This window comes from Odontesthes bonariensis, chromosome 22, assembly GCF_027942865.1.
Source record: "Odontesthes bonariensis isolate fOdoBon6 chromosome 22, fOdoBon6.hap1, whole genome shotgun sequence".
Taxonomy (NCBI): Eukaryota; Metazoa; Chordata; class Actinopteri; order Atheriniformes; family Atherinopsidae; genus Odontesthes; species Odontesthes bonariensis.
The window spans coordinates 11,138,194-11,157,114 of record NC_134527.1 but is presented as its reverse complement, the minus strand read 5'-3'; the positions used below and the strand labels follow the sequence as shown (position 1 = coordinate 11,157,114).

Here is an 18,921-nt window from a genome sequence, read left to right as displayed (position 1 = left end):
TATGACTGTCTAGCCAGCTTATGAGCCAGGAAGACACAAATGAGTCATGACCCAATGACTTGTTAATTTTTTATTTTATTGCCATTATACAGTCCATCAGGGCTGATATAACATGACCAAAAGGACAGAGATGAAGTTTTTACTATTTTTCTCAAAATCTGTTTGCAAATACTCTTTGTTGCTTCCCTGTGTAAATTTTCTTTACTCTGAGGCTGCAAGAGATTAGGGGTGACTTGTTACTTCAGATGAAGACTGCAATGCTTGTCATCCCTGTGTGGCAACAAACCAAATAAGGAAGACAGTACGTACAAGCAATTTTTCATGCATATGTTGAGCATTCAAAAAATGACTCTGAATTCCCCTGTAGTCAGTTCACTGCCCCCTCCTGCATACCACTGGTATGTTTACACTTGCAAGCCATGTTTGTAACTTTAATAGAAAATCCTTGTAAACAAGCTACAAATTAATTCTTATTATACATAATGGCTTAGCCTAATGAGCTATGTGTTTCAAACTTAGCTGAACTCCAGCAGACTTTGAAACTGAAGCTGACCTGTCCCTTTTCCTCTTAATCAACCAGACTGTAAAGCAACGTGTCTCTTTATATCCTCTGCACAGGCAGGATGAAAGAGAAAAGGATGAAGGATACTGAGGAGCCGTTCACCAGTTAATTAAGTCAAGGCCAGTAGGTAAGTCATAAGTATTCCAGCAGTACATAGAATTATTATCACAGCTTCTGAAATCTATGAGGTCTTGTCATTAAGAGTATACTAAACTGTTAGTGTTTGAAAAAGCAGCCTTTAAAACTTGACCCTTGTCACTTTCGTATGTATCTTGGAAGTGGGATGTCGGAAATTATGGCATTTAAGTGGGATGAACAATAAATTATTAAAAAAACTATTAAGGGAGGAAGGCAAGAAAGAGAGAAACAAAGAATTAATTAGACAATGTGCTAAGTCAGCACAGTGAATCGTCCAGTTGAGTCGACCTGTGGTTACAGCTCAACTTGACCAGTTTACTAGACCACCATCCTCCCGATATACACAGGAGTGGAATTAAGTTAGCATTTAAAAAAAACATGTCTGCATGTCTACACTACTATTTGCTGCAATGCTGTGTTGACTATGAGATGGAATGTTCAAGACAATCTGATACCTGATCTGAGATCTTAGGTGCATGTAAGTATATCCGTGCATGTAAGTATAGCCAAATTAGCTACACAGACGTTGTCTTTAGTTACTTGAATGGTGAAGGGGAACTTCGTTTTTTTAAACCTGGTGTTCACACACCCTCAGAGGCTGCAAGACCAACAATACAAACAATACAATGAACTAATGTGTCCTCAGTAAAGAAGAATTGAGGCTTAGAATAAAGTTTTGCACACCAAAATAGATTTGTCACCACCACTTGAATTAGATTATATACAGTCCATGCATACGTCTTTGCTGTGCATACATATTGGAAACAGTCTACCACAGAGAACAGAGCTTCATCACAAACCTAAAACCCTTACTCTCCTTTGAATGATGTACTGAAGGGGCTGCTGTCTCTTTACTTAACTCAACAGCTGTCATAAATTTCTTTACAAAGCTATTCATGTGCTCCCCCATCTTACCAACTGACATCCTCAAATATGTTTGAGTAGTGATTGTCTTCGCTCTCAAGGCTTCCTCTTATCTATCACAAAAGCCTTCAGTGAATTTGGCAAAAAGGTGCTTAAATATGCTGCTACCTCTTTTTGGAATCCACTTGAATCTCAGAAAGCTGGTCTTGCAGGATGATTTATTTAAATTTTTTTTAGATTTTCTTTCTTTTTCTTTTTTTTCCAATTGAATTGACTGGTGTCTGGTGGCTTCCTGTGTGAAGTTTAAATGTTCTCCCTGTGCATGTGTGGGTTCTCTTCAGGGACTCCAGCTTCCACCCACCATCTAAAAATGTGCCTGTTAGATTAATTGGTTATTCTAGATTGCACCTAGCAATGAGTGTGAGTTTGCATGGCTGTTTGTTTCTGTGTGATGATCTGGTGATCCATCAAGAGTGTAACCCGACTTTTGCCCAATGACAGCGAGGACGGGCTCCAGCCTACCCATGACCCTGAATTAAATTAAGTAGGTACAGGAAATGGATGGATTACTCTGGGGAAGGTACACCTGGCTAGAGGGCTTTTTTATAAAAAAAAAATTGACTGCTGTTTAACCTGATAAAAAAAAAAGAAGTTCATGTTTAGAATTTCAGCGTTTCTGTTATTTATTCTTCATCTTGACTACATTTGTATATTGTAATTTGTTTCCTGCTTGTTGTATAATGTGTGTGTTGTGTTCTATCACAAATGCTGACTGAGCTGATCACTAATTAGGCCTGGACACTCCTGTAATCTCGATGACAACTTAATCTGGCCATCCTAAAAGTGTGGCTCTCAGCACTGACAGAAAGAGTAACATTTTTGCTTATTACAGCACTCCTAGGTAAGAGAAAATAAGTTTTATGATAACCTTTGGAGGTGAATGTCAACTTCATACAATGAGTTTTGCAATAACTCAGGAAACAGCTCCTGTGATGTTAATTCACTTGCACTTTCTCTGCTTCTATGCCAGTGTTTGTTGGTTCTAATGGATAAACTGTTGCACAAATCATATTTCTGTTCAATTATTTTCCCATACCCGATACGATTAAGAAAATAAGTCTAACATGGCAGAAAATCCAGTATGAAAAACACTGATGTTATACTGTGCTCCAAAGTCTGCTTGATCCAAGGAATTTAATGATTATTCTTTCATCCAGTCATTCGCTTAGTGTGAGTGTGTATCTCTACATACTACACACATTCATACTCATGCAGGGCTGAACAAACTGGGGGAAAGTCAGGGGTTCAACATCCTGACTGAGGACACTTGGAGACAAAGGCTGGATAAATCTAGAATCAAATTATACACTTCCCATTTAGTGCATGACTTGCTTTATTTTCTGATCCACAATTGCTCCAAAGCCTCTTATTTCATAGAAGCAGACAGCAGTGAGGACGTTCAGTTGGACAATGTCTATCATTTATGTACGGTGGCCCTGAAATGCAAATCACAACGGCAAAAGAGAAACGACAACGGAAAAAAAGAAAACAAAATGGCAAAAGAGAAAACGCAACGGCAAATAAAAAAACACAATGGCAAATCAAAAAACACAATGGCAAAAGAGAAACGAGAACGTCAAAAGAGAAAACCCAACAGCAAATCAAAAAACACAACAAAAGTTGTTCATTTAAGTGTTCCGGTCATCTACTAGTATTTGGTTGAAGGTATTATTGGATGTACTGTTTGGTGCCTGTGTACAAATGTTTTCATCTTTCTCCGTGCATTGCTGGGCTGACTGTAACTGGATCGCTCACTTTCAAAGAGTTTACCCAAAGCCAATTTTGTCTAATAGAAATGTAAATATGGTAATATGGGAAAAAAAATCACTCATTATTGCCATTTTTTGCATCCCTCTTTCCTTTGTCATTCTTACAAATGACCAAGACCCGTTAAAGAAAAGCATCCCCAAAGAATGATACTGCCATCACTTTCTTCGATGGTAGGGGTTGTAATAATGACGAGATGCCCAGTATCTGTTTTCCTTCACTCACATATCAGGGTATCATGATCAAATTGTTCAATCTTGTTCTCATCAGATCAAAAGCTTTTACTGTTCTATAGTCTGAGAACCATTCAGGTGCCTTTTGACAAATTCCCAGCAGGCTGTCAAGTGCTTTTCAGTGAAGAATCAATTCTAAGTGGATGGGTCTGGAAAAAAATGAGGAAGACTTTATTGCAGTCTGGACACATTAAGCATTGAAGCCTGTGTATTGTCCTCCTTGTGGCCAGAAAAAAAATGAAAATGTAACTGTAGATATTTGTTTTGTGTTTAATGTTTTTGATCACAAGAGCTGGCATGTACATTTCTGAAAGTAGCTGCAGTCTTACCATATTATTTTGCATGTATGCTAAAGCAATGAAAAACAACACAAATACATGTCTACTCATGTTCTATAAATGTATACTATAATATATTTGTAACTATTTTGGCAGCTAGACAGTTTGACTTCTACAGTGGGTAGTGTCAAATCTTTGTTGTATGCCTACAGATGATTCTGATTGTTTTCTTTTTATAAAAGTGAGCATAGCGGTCTAAGACAGAAAAAGATGTGGGGGAAAGGATTTCACCATTATAAATTGGTGTCTCTAAAATTCTCCTTAGGAGTGAGTGTGAGTGTGTGTGTGATTGTTTGTCTGGTTTGTCTCTATGGGGCGCTGTGATGGACTGGCAGCCTGTCCAGGGTGTACCCCGCCTCTCGCCTGATGACTGCTGGGATAGGCTCCAGCCCCCCTGCGACCCAACCGACGGATTCAGTGGGTATAGAAAATGGATGGATGGAAATGTAAAAAAAAAAAAAAATTACTTAATTTAAGTCATGGCTTATTCTGGTTCAACCAAAAATACAAAAAGTAGGAATATTCAGATTTTAAAGACGCACAAACGGGAAAACCTAACACATTCTCACTCTGGACACACTGCATACTGCCACTTGGCCAAGAGCACTTTGTTAACCTGTTGTTAACCTGTGATGGTGAGTGACAAACCGGCAGTGCTAATAGCAGCAGGAAGATGTAATTTTACAGTACTGTGGGTTCTCAGGAAATAACACAGACGGCCAAACGAGATCGGAGGGGAAATAACAACAACCGTTAAGCATGTGACTTGTGCATTCATTCTTACTTTAGGTCTTTTTTCAATACTGTAGTCTACTACTTTGTTAGCAATTGAAAGTATTTGGTGAAGGTTAAACATTATAATTGCTTTTTTTTAAGGCCATGGAAAACATTGAGGCTAGGTGTTAAAATACTAAACAAAATTATATTCTATTGTGGAAAGCTTTTGGGACATTTTCTACATTGTCACTGCAACACAAGTGTTAAGAAAGATGACACTTCGGGGGTACCCTCAGCATTCAAAACCAACAGAGAGGACTCCTGATTAAGAATTAATCTGTGACAAGTTGCGAGTGAGAAAGTGTTGGAAGGGGAGCAGATGGTTTTATTTCACAAGTTTGAACCCATGAATGTTTTGCATTTTATCGCTATGTTATCTTGAAAAAGAAAATTACTGAGCTGCAGATTATTCATCTGTCTGCTGTCTAATCCAATCACCATCTCCATTATTTCAGAATATCATGGAAAAAGTACATTTCTCTTCTGGTGTAATTGAGCTGATGGGCCAAGTGGCTGATTTCTGGGTTTTTTTCTTAGATGAGTAAAGCTGCCAACAGTGACAATGTTGCCTTTTTACAGTTGCTGGCTGTTGTGTTTCTGCTTAATATCAGACTCATTGCAAAGATGTTTTTTTTTCCTAATTGATAATGTGTATTATAAATAATTATCTAATCATTTGCCATATTTGACTACATCATATTATCAATCATTGAGATGAATAAGGCCAGTTTTCTCTTTTAGGCCTTCTTTTTTTTTTTTTTTGGATAACTTAACCTTGTATTCTTTATCTAGAATCAACACGGATTTCTGTCTACCATTTAAGGAGATTTGGCATCATTTGGTGTCTCTGTTAGCTCAGACTGGAGCTCTCTGGCAGTCACAATTATTCATCATTTATTCCTGTGAGGGTGTGAACCTTTTTCAGTTAAAGGTTTCAGTTAACCTTTAACTGAAGAGGTTCCTTCACACCAGAGCTTAGGGCTCTATCACAAATATTTGGCTGCTGAAGTCATTGGACTGCTCTTCTCTTGCAGAGAAAACCTGCATAGCTGTGGGACCTGAACCAGTCAGAAACTGTGTGCATAACTTGTGTCTGTGCTTGCCTCACAATACAGTGAGTTACAAATGTTTGTGGCCCTATTTTTGTGATTCCATTGGTTCAATATTTTCTTGGCCAGCTGGGGCCTGGTGCACCCGCAACACACGGTTGCAACAATCATGGCTAATCACAGTAATTAATTTCATCTCCTCATCGTGACACAGTTTGGTAATAATATGGATGACTTTCCAAAATTATTTCTATTGATACTCTCATAAACGCAACAATTATTTGAATTTTAATTATTTTATTTGTTTCAGTAGAGATAGTAATAGGGGACAATCTGATGTAGATAAAGTAATTTTCCAATTTCTTTGTTGTTAGGCAAATGTAATCCTGGCAACAGGCCAGATGCTTCTGTTCTACTTAGGGGAATTCCTGCTGCTGAGCATGATGCTTAACTGACCCTTAATGGCGCATAGTCTTTATTAATGTTCCAGTTTGCTTTTCCTGCTGTTAGAAATATCTGTTTTCATGAAAGTCCAATAATGTTATGTCCTTTTTCAACAAGTTGGCAAAATTTCTCTAGGTATTTTCAAATTGTATGACATATGCTTTGGTAAAAGTATCACTTGGATTAAGCATCTGTCTTCTCACCCCTGTTGAAACAACTCTCCTCAGACCAGCCTGTTTAAGGGGTGGGGACGTGCGAAGCCTGTCACTCCAACCCTTACTGTGCGCCCCTCTTCCTGCTTACCATGCCAACAACTGCTGAGTGAAACCAGGGAGAAAGAAAGTTTGCCAAACAAAATTCCACTGTCTGTGAAAAAACTGTGCAACCATATCAGTTTGAACTGGAGGAGTTTCCTGAGAAGAGACACTGTCATGGCTGTCGCTGGCACAAGTTTAAGTCATACCATGTGCTTTGGTATGTTACCTGTTAAATATAACCTCTAGTGTGCACTCTAGTAAGTAAGTTAAGCAAGTGCAATGAGCAAAGTGTAACTCATAGTAATGAAAATGTACCATTTGTTACTGTACTTGAACTTTTATTGATGTCATTAAAAATTGTACACAATAATATTTATATTTTCTTTGCCTGAAGTTCAGCCAGGAAGAGCTGAAGGTGAAAACTTTGCCACATACTCAGTCTTTTGCCAGCTCTTGCTGGTTAATTATCCTTAAATATAAATTGTAATCTCTAAGTTCCCATATCCTCTCAGGCTGGGGTTGATGTAAGGTGATTGCCGTTCACTACAGCTGACAACAGAACATTTCCATATGAAGCTGGCGTCATCATTTTAGCAGGTCGAATGCTAGTATAAAAACAACAGGGCAAACAGAAGAGGCAGGGTGAACTTGACAAGTGACATAACTTTCCATGGAAAAAATCTGAATGGGTCATCAAATAAGATATTTTCATTCCTTGGCGGGGACATAAAAAAAGTTCTGTCCTACACAGATGGTACTGACTTCAGACACACAATTCTTTGCTCTTGTTACGGGGTAACAATAAAGTGTCCCGAGCTGAGGAAATAAAACAATGAGAACTGATGGGTGATGTTAAATGGCTATTTATTGGAAAAGAAAAGTAATACTATTCAACCAAAACCTAGAAGAAAAACACAATCCCAACGGAACCTGCTGAGGACAAACAAGAGCCTAAATGATTAACAGAACAAAAAAAAAACAAAGTCAAACTATCACCCTCCTTCCACTGAAAGAGTTACACTAAACAACACTCTGCACAAGCTACTGCAAAAACACTCCAACAATAGCTGGCCCCACTGGCACCCGGGTTGCATTTTCCACCTGCTTTTAAAAGCAGCCCAGCTGATTAGACCTAGTCACTCACAGCTGGGACAACTCACCTGCTCACCAACTCACCTGGCTGCAGCCGTAACACACACACACACACACACACACACACACACACTATAAACGACCCTTGGGTCGTAACAGCTCTCAAGAACAGAAAATTTAGATTTTTTTTTTAAGGGTCCCCTTTCAGTGAAGGCATTATGGGGGATCCAGCAGGAAAGCCCTGAGGTTATGTGATGAGGGATGATTTCATCAATCTGCAACACTGTTTATTTGTAATGGAAACTATACTGTAGAAGAATAAATTGAAATTGCAAGTTTGATGAGCACATGACCTGAAGGTGCCCGTGGTTATGACGGCCTGATGCTTTATCAACTGGATTTAAGCCAGGACTATGCACAATTGTAGTGTGACATGCACAACATCACTACTGCAACTGCAAATGGACCAAATGCCTGAAGCCATGACCCATAAGAGACTCTCCAGAGAAGGGATTAAAGCGATATTATGATTAAACTATTTTTAAGTAAGGGAGATTGGCGGGTGGAGAGGAGCAGAGTTAGTATGAATTGTGTTAGTAAAACTTTAGAGATTAAAGTTACTAAAACATTATGGCATGGAAGTGAACTGAGTTATAAACCTTTCTGACTGCATAAAACACACTCATGCTTGGGACAGAAAATGCATTTGTATTAGTGTCTCTCCTCCATACGGGGTGCATGGTAAGATACCAAGATACAGGTGCAGGTGAGGAAACAATTTCAGTGTGTTGCAGGAAAATGCCATATTAGGATTGTCCCACTGCATTATTTACTGTTCGCTTGTTCAAAACATAGCCTTAAATGTGCATGAACACAGTCAGCACTATTCTCTTTTGGTAGCAGAGAGTCATGACACAGAGTCTGTTGGTCAAATCAATGCTTTTCACCACCCACCACAGGAGACACATCCTGCACCTAATGGTTATCTCTTGTGGTTATCGTATTGTTTTGAAGATCAGCAAAATGACCAATTATTGATATCAGAACAAATCCTATGCTTTAGGTATATAATCTTTTCAAACTGCTTGGCTTCATTGTTGGAATTTCCATGACTTCTTTCAAAGTTTGGATTTTTGCACAAACCTGACTGACAGCGGAAAGAGATCTCCTCTTCCTGGACAGCAGCTAAAATAAACCTTTCCAGGAAAGGAAACGTAATGATTAAAATCACTATGGAAGTAGGTTTGAAGAAATAACTCAGAAAATATAGCTGAAAAGTATACCTGTTCTTTTTTTTTAAGTAGGGTGACGCTTGACCACTCAAAGAGCAGTAGGCCTACCTGATGTTACTAGATATCTATACTCTTAACCATGTTGTGGTCTCAAATAAATGAGGATTCATATCTATTTCTTTCAGTGAAAAGGATACAGGTGATTTGATAGCTGGAAGCCACTACTCCACATTAGGGAAGGAAAAATTAGCAAATGGTAACTTAAAACAAATTACATATACGTATGTGTACTTTCACTACTTAATAGAATAGTGAGTGTAGAGTATCTTGATTCACAAGAGACAGGGTGTGACAAACGAAATATGCTTGAATAACTTAAAAGAACATACTAAAGGTACCATAGAGTGGGGAAAAAATAAGAAAGACAACCAGGAAGAAACACATTTTTGTTGTAACATGTGTTTATATGTAATCCAGGCCACCAGCAAAATGGCATCCGTGTAGGCAGCCATGTTGTAACAACCATGTTGTAAAAATAATGTATTTTAGCTTTAACCATGACCGTTTTCTGACCCTGACCAAGTAATGTTAAACCCAAGTAATAAGTGACAATAGTGTCACAAGTGCATGTAGCTCACAGGTGACAGAAACAGGTGACTTATGTTGGTCTGAATGCATTTCATGTGTTTTTTTTTCATACAAATGACCAAAAGCGCTGCACGTAATGTGCCTTCCAAACCTCGCCCTCAGTGATTCCTCATGAGCATTTTGTGGCTTGTTAAAGGAAAGACTTGGGAACGTCTGCTCAAATGTGGAAGTGTTGAGTCATCAGAGTCATAATTTCCATCTGCCATTTACAGTGGCATTTACAGGATGCTGTTGTGGGTCAAACATAATGGCGTAAAAGAAAAATCTATGACTGATTGGAGAACTTCTGCAGTTGGTATGAGGCAGGTTTGTCTCCTAATTGAAATAATTCTTAGAAGGCAGGAAGTTATTTTAACAGTTAAAATTCTGATAATTCTCAACCAATTTTTAAACAATTTGGTTTATTGTCAATGCTAGACTGCACTTATGATACAGGACATGGCAATGTCATTTTTACTAACATAGTTTATCTTTTGATTGACTTACCAGCTTTTTTTAACCAACGAAAAAGGTCCACATAAATACTCCAACATCTGACCAAAGCTTTTGTCCTTGACAAATGTTAAATTTGCAAGGCAGAATACCAGATTCCATATGAGTGACCTTGATTTGAGCAGTCCTATATTATTTACTGTCTCCTCTACTCAGCAGGACTGTGAGAGAGACACATGTAAATGATAGATGACTTGTCATTAATCACTGTCGTCACCTTTACATGCAGGAGGAAATAACAACCAAGTCAGGGTGTGTCCCTTCCTATGTGTGGCTACTTTGTCTTTGCCTCAAGCCATTTAACAGTCGCACTGAATGTCAGATACCAACAAAAACACAGTTATTATTCATAAATAGAAAACCATGAGCAATCAGCACACAAATGTGAACGCATACTGTACGTGCATAAGCTGATTTAAATGCTTTGGACAAGATCGAAAAGATGCGGGTGTTAGTAAAATCACTACAATTTTCCAGATAGTCTGAGGCTTTAATTATCTCAACAACTTAGGCAAACAGGCCTCTATTAGAGACAGGCCTTTATTTCAAATTGCAAGTGTTATTGGTATGAACTATAAAGCTGTGACTACACACATAAGACCTCCAGCACTGTATCAAATTATAAGATTTATTTAAATTCTTTTGGATAGAAACACCCATGTTCATAGCAAAGTTTATATAATATAAGCTGTGAATCCACACTGTACGCAATAGCTTAACAAACTAATGTGGAGAGGTTTAAATTGAAGGAATCCAAAAGCTACTTTGACAAATGCTTTCTCCACTGCAAAAGCATGTTTAAAACAACCTGGTTATTTAATTGAATTGATTCTTTTTTTTTTCTCTTTGGTATGCACATTGTAATGAGAGGTATTCTTGTTTTTTCTACATCTGATGGACTATACATCTAAAGCAAGAGTCTCTTGTAGTTGATATTTGGCACAATGAAATTAAGAGAATGGCTGTGGAGAAGGTGAGAAATCAAGTCTCATTAGATATAGTGTGGTTTGAATAGGAGTCTGCAACAAAGTACTCTGAGTAACCTGTGCTTAATGGACTAAAACCTGTAGGCCTAAACTCCTAAACGTTTATTATTTGGAGAAACATTATTTTAAACGGACGAGAATACTGAATATTGATTATTTTCAGATGCAGAATTTGATGGTTGTTTTTTTGTTTGTTTTTTTTGGCAGCCAAAAGCATAACCTACACAGAATACACAGAAGCCGTAGCATGAGCAGTTTTGTAGCAGAGCAGTTCAAGTGCTGGTGTGTGTCAATTCAGGAGGTGTTCAGGTTTAATATTGAATTTTAGGTCACCTGCGCTTTGAAAGCACAGAGAGCCAACATATGATTAATAAATTAAAGAATGCAAGTAAAATATATGGTATTTAGAATCTTAATACAGCAGCAAACAACCATTAACTATGTGACAGTGTAATCATTTTCTTATCAGAGAGTGCAGCCCATCCATCTAAGTGTCATAATCAGGTTCCTGTGTTCAATTTGTCAAGTGGAAGCCCAGGTAAACTGTGCACGCATGTTAGTGCATGTGAGATTATGCCAAACCGTACGAAGGAAATTAACTAACACATTTTCTTCTGGTGATAAAGCTTTTTCAGCTAAAAAGTCTCCCACGAGGAAATTAATAAAACCAGTGTCAACCTTGCTCTGGTATTCTTGAGATACAGAGATATGCAAGCTGCCTGAGGGCCACCAAGTTATTTTTCAATTTTATTTTTTTAGATTTTGCTGCTCTTGTGGGACACCCAGTGCTCTTTTAAGGTCAAATGTTGATCCTTTAGACTGCTTTTACAAGTTTACAGCAAGAGTAAAATGCAAGCTATGATAATGTTTGTGCAGAAGCAAATCTGTATTGCCAGATGTATGTGAGACTGATGCCAGAAAAAATAAAAAACTTTGAGGCTTCCTATGTTGACATGCTGTAAGGCACACAGGTTGTTAGGCTTTGATCTTTGCATGGGATTTGATAATAGTTAAAAAAAATATATGTCGAATATTAACAAAGTTATACAGTGAGTGTTAGGAAAAACTATGTTTCCTTGAATAGTACTTTTTACTGATAACACTTGGCTGAGAACCGAGTGCATGGCAGTGCCAAAGAATTAATTGTATAGACGCTGAGTCATGTCCTCTTTAAATTTCACATTTTGCAATTACTCTCTACTGAAACCTGTCTGAGAAATAAAGTGTCCTGCTGCTCGTTGGTTGTTCAGCAGGGTGTTAAGTTTGTATTTCAGTCACAGACTTATTAATCAGCAGAGGGAGTCAGAAATACCTTTGACTGAAACTGTTCTCCTTCCTATGACAGTGCAGGGTGACAATCCTGTGACCCTCACTTCTGACATCCTGACTCACTGTCCACATAACAGGGTTACTGGCTCGAGCTCCCAGGAATGCAACACCATCCTTCAGCTTGACCCTGAAACACACAAACACATATTCATCAAAAAATAAGAAATTTCATATGTTGATACACAGCACACACATTTATTTCCAGTATTTCAGAAATACACATTGGTCCTCTTTCTACGACACAACAGGGTGTGTAAAAAACAAACAAAAAAACAAACATATTGGGGTGCTGTATCTTACGGAGCCCCTTGAGTCTTAAGGTGAAATATATTGGGGTGTCGAGAAAGCGTGCACCCGTTTTAAAAAGCGCGCTCTCATTTAACCAAACCGTGCTCTCCTTAAAATATAGCAAGCGCACGTTTACCTAAATCGTGCGCTCGAATTACTAATGTCGTGTACTCGCTGTAATACAGTCGTACTCACGTTATATCCCTCGTGAGCACAATTTACTGAAACGTGTCTTCACTTTGCAAAGTGCGCTCTCATTTAACCAAAACGTGCTCTCGTTGAAATACAACGTGCGCACGTTTACCTAAATCGTGCGCTCGATTTAGTAGTTTCTTGCTCTCGTTGTAGTAACAAAGTTATATACCTCGTGACCACAATTTACTAAAGCGTGGCCATGATTCACAAAACGTGTTAACGTTATTTAAGAAATGTATAGCCTAATTAAAATTGGCACAAGTAAGCAAAGCGTGGCCACGATTCCACACTCTCATATCATCATGAGCCAAATTTACCAGCAGGATATGATTCTTCACCATTTTGAAATGGACTTAATCAGGGTTTACCATGGGCTAGGTATGGAATACAAGAATATTCTTTCAACCTTGGCGTCCAGTCATGGCATCATCATGAGCCTAGTTGACTCAAAGTACTTCACACACCCTCATCTGTTCTCAAGGCTGCCTTGTAAGGCGCCCAAGTCAGGGCTGTAGCCAAATGAAAATCCTAAAATATTTATTTGCATTCGTTAATTTTTTCCCCAGGATGAATTGAACAGCATCCAAGACACATGGAATGCACATCGCATCCGTCCGTCCAGAAACCCAGGTGTTCCGGCTGGAATACCGGATATAATGCACCTGGCTCCGCATCTGTGGGGGGCTGAAGATCATCTCTTTCCTCTCGATGAAGCCAATCTGACCGTCTGCAAGTGGAAATGCACCTTCCTCAACTCCATACCATGCGACATCGATGTATTTGATTTTTGCACAGGCATAATGCAAGAACGAGGGTTACAGTTGACAAACAGTCCAGACCAAGCACTTGAATTATACATTACATTAAGGGACACTGTTCGTCCCATAATACTTGCTTAGGCATACATTCGCCATAGCACAATGCACTTACTGTTCCATTCCAAGCAACTTCCAAATAGATTAAAAAGGTGAGATGCTCACCCTGTAATGGTAACAGATTTCGTGGCCACAATTAATACAACGTGCGAACGTTTCAAGCAATTTGGATTTATTGTTGCCATACAGAATGTCGTGGGCACGTCTTACAGATCGTGGGCACACTTTTGTTTATTGTGCTCACAAGGTATATAATGTGGGCACGACTGAGGGGCAGTGAGCGCACGGTTTTAGTAAGACGAGCGCACGGTTTATGTATACGCGCGCACGCTTTATTTAGACGAGCGCACGATTTAATAAAGCGAGGGCACACTTTGAAAAGTGAGAGAACGCTTTCTTGAAACCCCCTGAAAAAGATATTGTTTGATCTCCACCGGGCTCCGTAGTATCTCACACAGAGAAAAAGAAAAAATACAAACACTTGTGATGTGTGTCTTGCACACACAGAGGCTTCAACTGAAAAAAAACACACAATACAAAATAATAGTTTGTGTGTGTGTGTGTGTGTGTGAGAGAGAGAGAGAGAGAGAGACACATTAAATCAGATCCAGCTTTCTAGAAGAGATACTATACCAGAAGCCTAAGAGTTTGAGGGTTCTGCACAATATCTTAGTTGGTGCCAAGACTTCATTCTTCTAAATCAAACATGGGCAAAATACAACCTGAATCATCTCAATATGGCCAGCAGTGTCCTCAAATATATGAAACAGTCAGAACGAAATCTATAAAACCTGCAATTTAGAGGCCGATTTTACAACATGGCTTCAAAAACTTTGGGAAGGCTAATGGTGCTATAAGCTGGCTTAACCTTCAGGCAAAATAATAACCAGTGTAGCGTAGCTTTTTAATAAAGAACAACTATACTTTTCATTCCTGCCTGACAGGAGGTATTGTTTTACCCACTTTGGATTTCTGACACCATTTTGGGAAATCTTTGCAACTGGTGATCAACCAATAGGTAAGAAGCTGTGCCCATGACATACTCTGAGAGACAGCCCCCCTCATTTGCATACTGAAGCAGACATGCACGCAGGAATGCAAAATCAAAGATAGAGTAATATAAAAAGAATACAGGGTAATAAAAGAGCTTGGGGGCAAAAAAATAATAGAGGAATAAATACATCTATAACTAAGAAATGAATTGTACAATTATAATGAAATGCATCAATAAATAAGTTTGAAATGACTAGAAGGAGCTAAAAGAAAAAAAAAAGGATAAATGATTTCAGGAATGAAGAAAATACATTTTACAAAGTGACAAAGGAACTAAATAGGAGTATTAACACAAATATATATAAAACTGGGAGAGGCTCTGGCCCCCTGCAATTGAATTAAATGGGAATAGAAATGGATGGCTGGATGTATCCTCCATACGTGTTCCAAATACTAAGTTTCCATATATTGAGAATCTAAGTTTATGTTAAACTGAAAGTATTAACCAATTAGTCTATTCATTAGAAAACAATTAGTACACACAGTGAATTGAAGAGTGACCGTATGTGAAAAGTCTTGCTTTATACTCTACCCTGTCCCAAAGGTGAGAGCAATACAATGGCACTATCTCACCATCTTCTCTTTAGGTTTTTAAAGGACTCCAATCTCTGCAACTTCTATCTCTCTAATATCTTCCATTATTCATGGTCACAGTGGGCGGAAATACAAGTGCTGAAAAACCATGACCCCTTCCTCTTCCGACACACCATAGCTCTTCCTATCCCCCTCTGTCGCATGAAATTATCATGAAGTACTTCTGTTTTTTCCAACATAACAAATTGTTCTTGTTCAAATCTAAAGAAAGCCCAATTGGAGCAAGATATTTTATATGGAAAAAAAGAGGCAAGAAAGAAAAAAAGATGGCAAGAGAAAGGAGGTCTGGAGTTGAACACCAACAGTACAAAAATGGGAAGATATGAGACCAATGCAGTTGTCCTTAGAAGAGCACAGCCATTACATCTTCTATGTTTAACTGGTCTCTTTTGATCTTATCTGGTCGCAGCTGAAGTAATAACGGGCTTTGTGATGGTCGCTGCTCCTGACGAGCAAAGATAAAGGCCGCTGGTGTGGAGGATGCAGACAGTAACTAGGGGGGCGGCAGCAGATTGCTGTCTGCCCTCTCGTTTCCAAGTTGTCACCTTTTCCACAGCACAGTAATAACTAGGAACGCGCAAGCAGATTTAGCACTGGCAGAGGACTACAAGGGGAACAATTACCAAGTTAATTCAATATGATGGACTGATCACATAACAAACTCCAGTTTGAAGGTATAAATGAATGCTTTGGGTATGATTAGGTATGTTTTCTTCCTTCTCAGCTTTTTGATAGCGTGTGAGAACCTTTATGTGGTTAGATTGTTGCTGTTTTAATGACCTTTTCATTTGATTAGACTATTGCCTTTCTTCATAAACTCAATTTCAAGACTATATTAGCTGTTGGCCAGACGTAATCTAGCTATTTAAAATATCTCTGCAGCTACTATATTGTTTTTTTTAATTATCTTTGGCATTTCAGAGTAAATGATGATTTAATCAATTAATTAGGCAGTTAGTCGATGAATTAATCAATCCTGAGTTCCAGTGAAGCATTCCTGAACTACAATGATGTTGTGTTCTCCGTTGTTGTGATACTTGCCATCTTTCTTTGTTTCTCTGTTTTTTTTCTTGTTTTTGTTCTTTCTTTCTTCCTTCCTTCCTTCCTTCCTTCCTTCCTTCCTTCCTTCCTTCCTTCCTTCCATCGAGCATGGGGCCTAAATTAACAAATTGCATGTTGTAAAAGAGATTGGTTTGGTAAATGTGATTTCTGGTAAGGGAGGACAATTGGAGGTGGTGGTGGTGGTGGTGGGGGGCAATAAAGGAAAGCAATTTGAAAGGAGACCCCTTTTCACATACATCAGCACATGAAGCTGCCTCATTAATTCCATGAAAACCTGCATCAGTGAGATGAGTATTTACAGATGACAGAAAATACTGTTTTCAACTCTCCCTGCCATACCTGATTGATTCTGAGAAATGACACACCAGAGCTGCCTCTGACAAAATAACATGTCAACGTACCCTCTGCTCCGAGTTGCCTTTTCAATGCTGAAATACCATAAGATGCATAAATATTAATGCACTTTACACAGCAGGAGATATAATAGAATGCAAAGTGTTTGGAAAATGTTAGAAAGCTGTAGAAGATCAGCTGTTGAATATTTTATAATTCTACCTGTGCCATAGTTATTCTAACAATGCTACATGAAAAGTTAAAGTATTACTAGTCCTCCAGAGCGGTGCGACAATGCCTACACCAGATTTTGTGAGAATTTATCAGAAAATTGATGGCACATTTGGCTCAAAGCAGCAAAGTTTGAGGTTAATGGTGCCGTTATGGAAGGTTATTAAGAATCATCTTTTGGCCACAACAGATATCTGTCAAACCTGATGGCAACCAAGCCTACAATTGTTGAGATTTTTCAGTCTGCACCTGGATGACAGACGGGTAAGTCAGCACTGACCATGTCAAAAGCATATGTAACTGTTGCTTGACAGATCATTCCAGCATCGGGGTCCTGACAATGAAGCATCTATCACCTCTATCTTGTGTCCATTTTCTGTTCATTAAAGAACCAACTACCCAGTTCAGCATGATGTAACCTTATAGTGGTGTCGTCTGTTTTCCAAAAAAATATCTGACCTTAGCGCAGTGTGAAATCAGTGATCATTAAGTAAGATCTATCCTCAGTTGCAACAGAAAAGAAGATGACAGATAATTGGAGATGAAGGCACAGTAGGCGTAAGAGCATCATCACTCATCTGACTAATAGGCTACGTACTGTCAGCAGCAAAGAATTGCCAATTTGCAACGTAAGTAAAAGTAGCAATGGTGCTTTTAGATGTGAACTCTCTGCATGTTCATTCATGTTCATACAAATCTAGACCTGCCCCCTGTATCCCATGAGGAGTTTAAGGGTTTGAATAAACCATTGGCAACAAAAGACAAAAAGGCCCTCTTTCGAAACACACTGCAAAGACGAAGTCCAACTGTCGATTTTGTGACGATTAGAAAAGGGCAGGAATTTCTTGAGATGTGATTTTATCTGGCAATAGGTTGGAGTTAAAAGTGTGTGGGCAGAAAGACAAAACTAGATAGCTGGATTAGAAAAGACAGGAGTTTTATAAGGGTGGATGAAAAAGGACAAACGACGGGGAAAACATTCAGAGGATGACAGGAGTTTTAGAGACAGCTTTATTGGTTAAGAGACTGAAGTAAAGTCAGCATTGGCCTTTGTTCTGATCTTACATTTTTAACAACAGATAGGTGTGAATGTCACCCTCGAGAGAAATTTTGCAAAGGTATTTTTCCAATTAAACACTAGGTTGAAATAATACAAATAAGAAAGAACAGGAGAGAAATGGCTCCCTGCATTGCAATCCAGCTGATAACAGATGATTACTTTGACTGTGATGAGGGACACAGACCTGAGAGAACCCGATAACTTCCCACCCACACATCCACAGACACACGTAACTTCGCCTGTGTCTATATCGGATATAATTTGAACACATTTTCAGGAGAGGAGCAGGTGGAGAAAGTGAACTTTTACTCGAGTAAAAGAAAAAAATAAGAAGAACCACAACGGCTCTGATATTAGCTCTGTCAAAAAGAAAGCACCTTTGGCTCCAGCATCACATGGGAAAGACAGAGCCAGATGGAAAAAAAGCTGCATTACAGATGAGCCAAAGCACCTGAAACCAGGCATCATTACTAAACCCCACTGAAACACTTGAGAAAAAAAGAAAACTCCCTCAAATAACAAGTGGGTTTGGCAGTTTGTTGGATAAAGGTGACTATGTTCAATTCATCCTCGAGGATATTTTCCAAATTAATTCTAAACAGCTAACTTATTTGAGTTCAAGTTTCCAACAGAAGGCGAAATTGGCCAAATCAAAATTACATTGAACTTGTTCGGTTGCCCCGTGTTCCTTAATTCTCAACCACCTGCGGCTAAATCTAGTTATAAAATAAACACACAAGCTGTTGGATATAACAAACATGCTTTCTTTATATTTCCCCCTCCCTCTCTTCTCACCTTAATCCTAAACAAAATCATCTTCATCACCTCAGGGGGGAAATCAAATTAAATAGTAGCCGCTGACACAAGAATCAGGCTGGGACCTGGACCAACAAATTAGTAAGGCGAAACAGGGCTGTGGAGGAAATGCTCTGAGTCAATTAGCTGAGGAGTAGTTGTCAACT

The 18,921-nt window shown here is 38.7% G+C and overlaps 1 protein-coding gene across 1 annotated transcript in view; it reads right to left on the bottom strand.

The window, feature by feature from the left end:
• LOC142373113 (transmembrane protein 132C-like) overlaps positions 1–18,921 on the bottom strand; it is a 166,743-nt gene that overhangs the window by 56,524 nt on the left and 91,298 nt on the right. Inside the window, exon 4 of the mRNA XM_075456194.1 lies at positions 12,252–12,395. Within this exon, the coding sequence (XP_075312309.1) occupies positions 12,252–12,395 (144 nt within the window). The remainder of the gene's footprint in view (positions 1–12,251; positions 12,396–18,921) is intronic.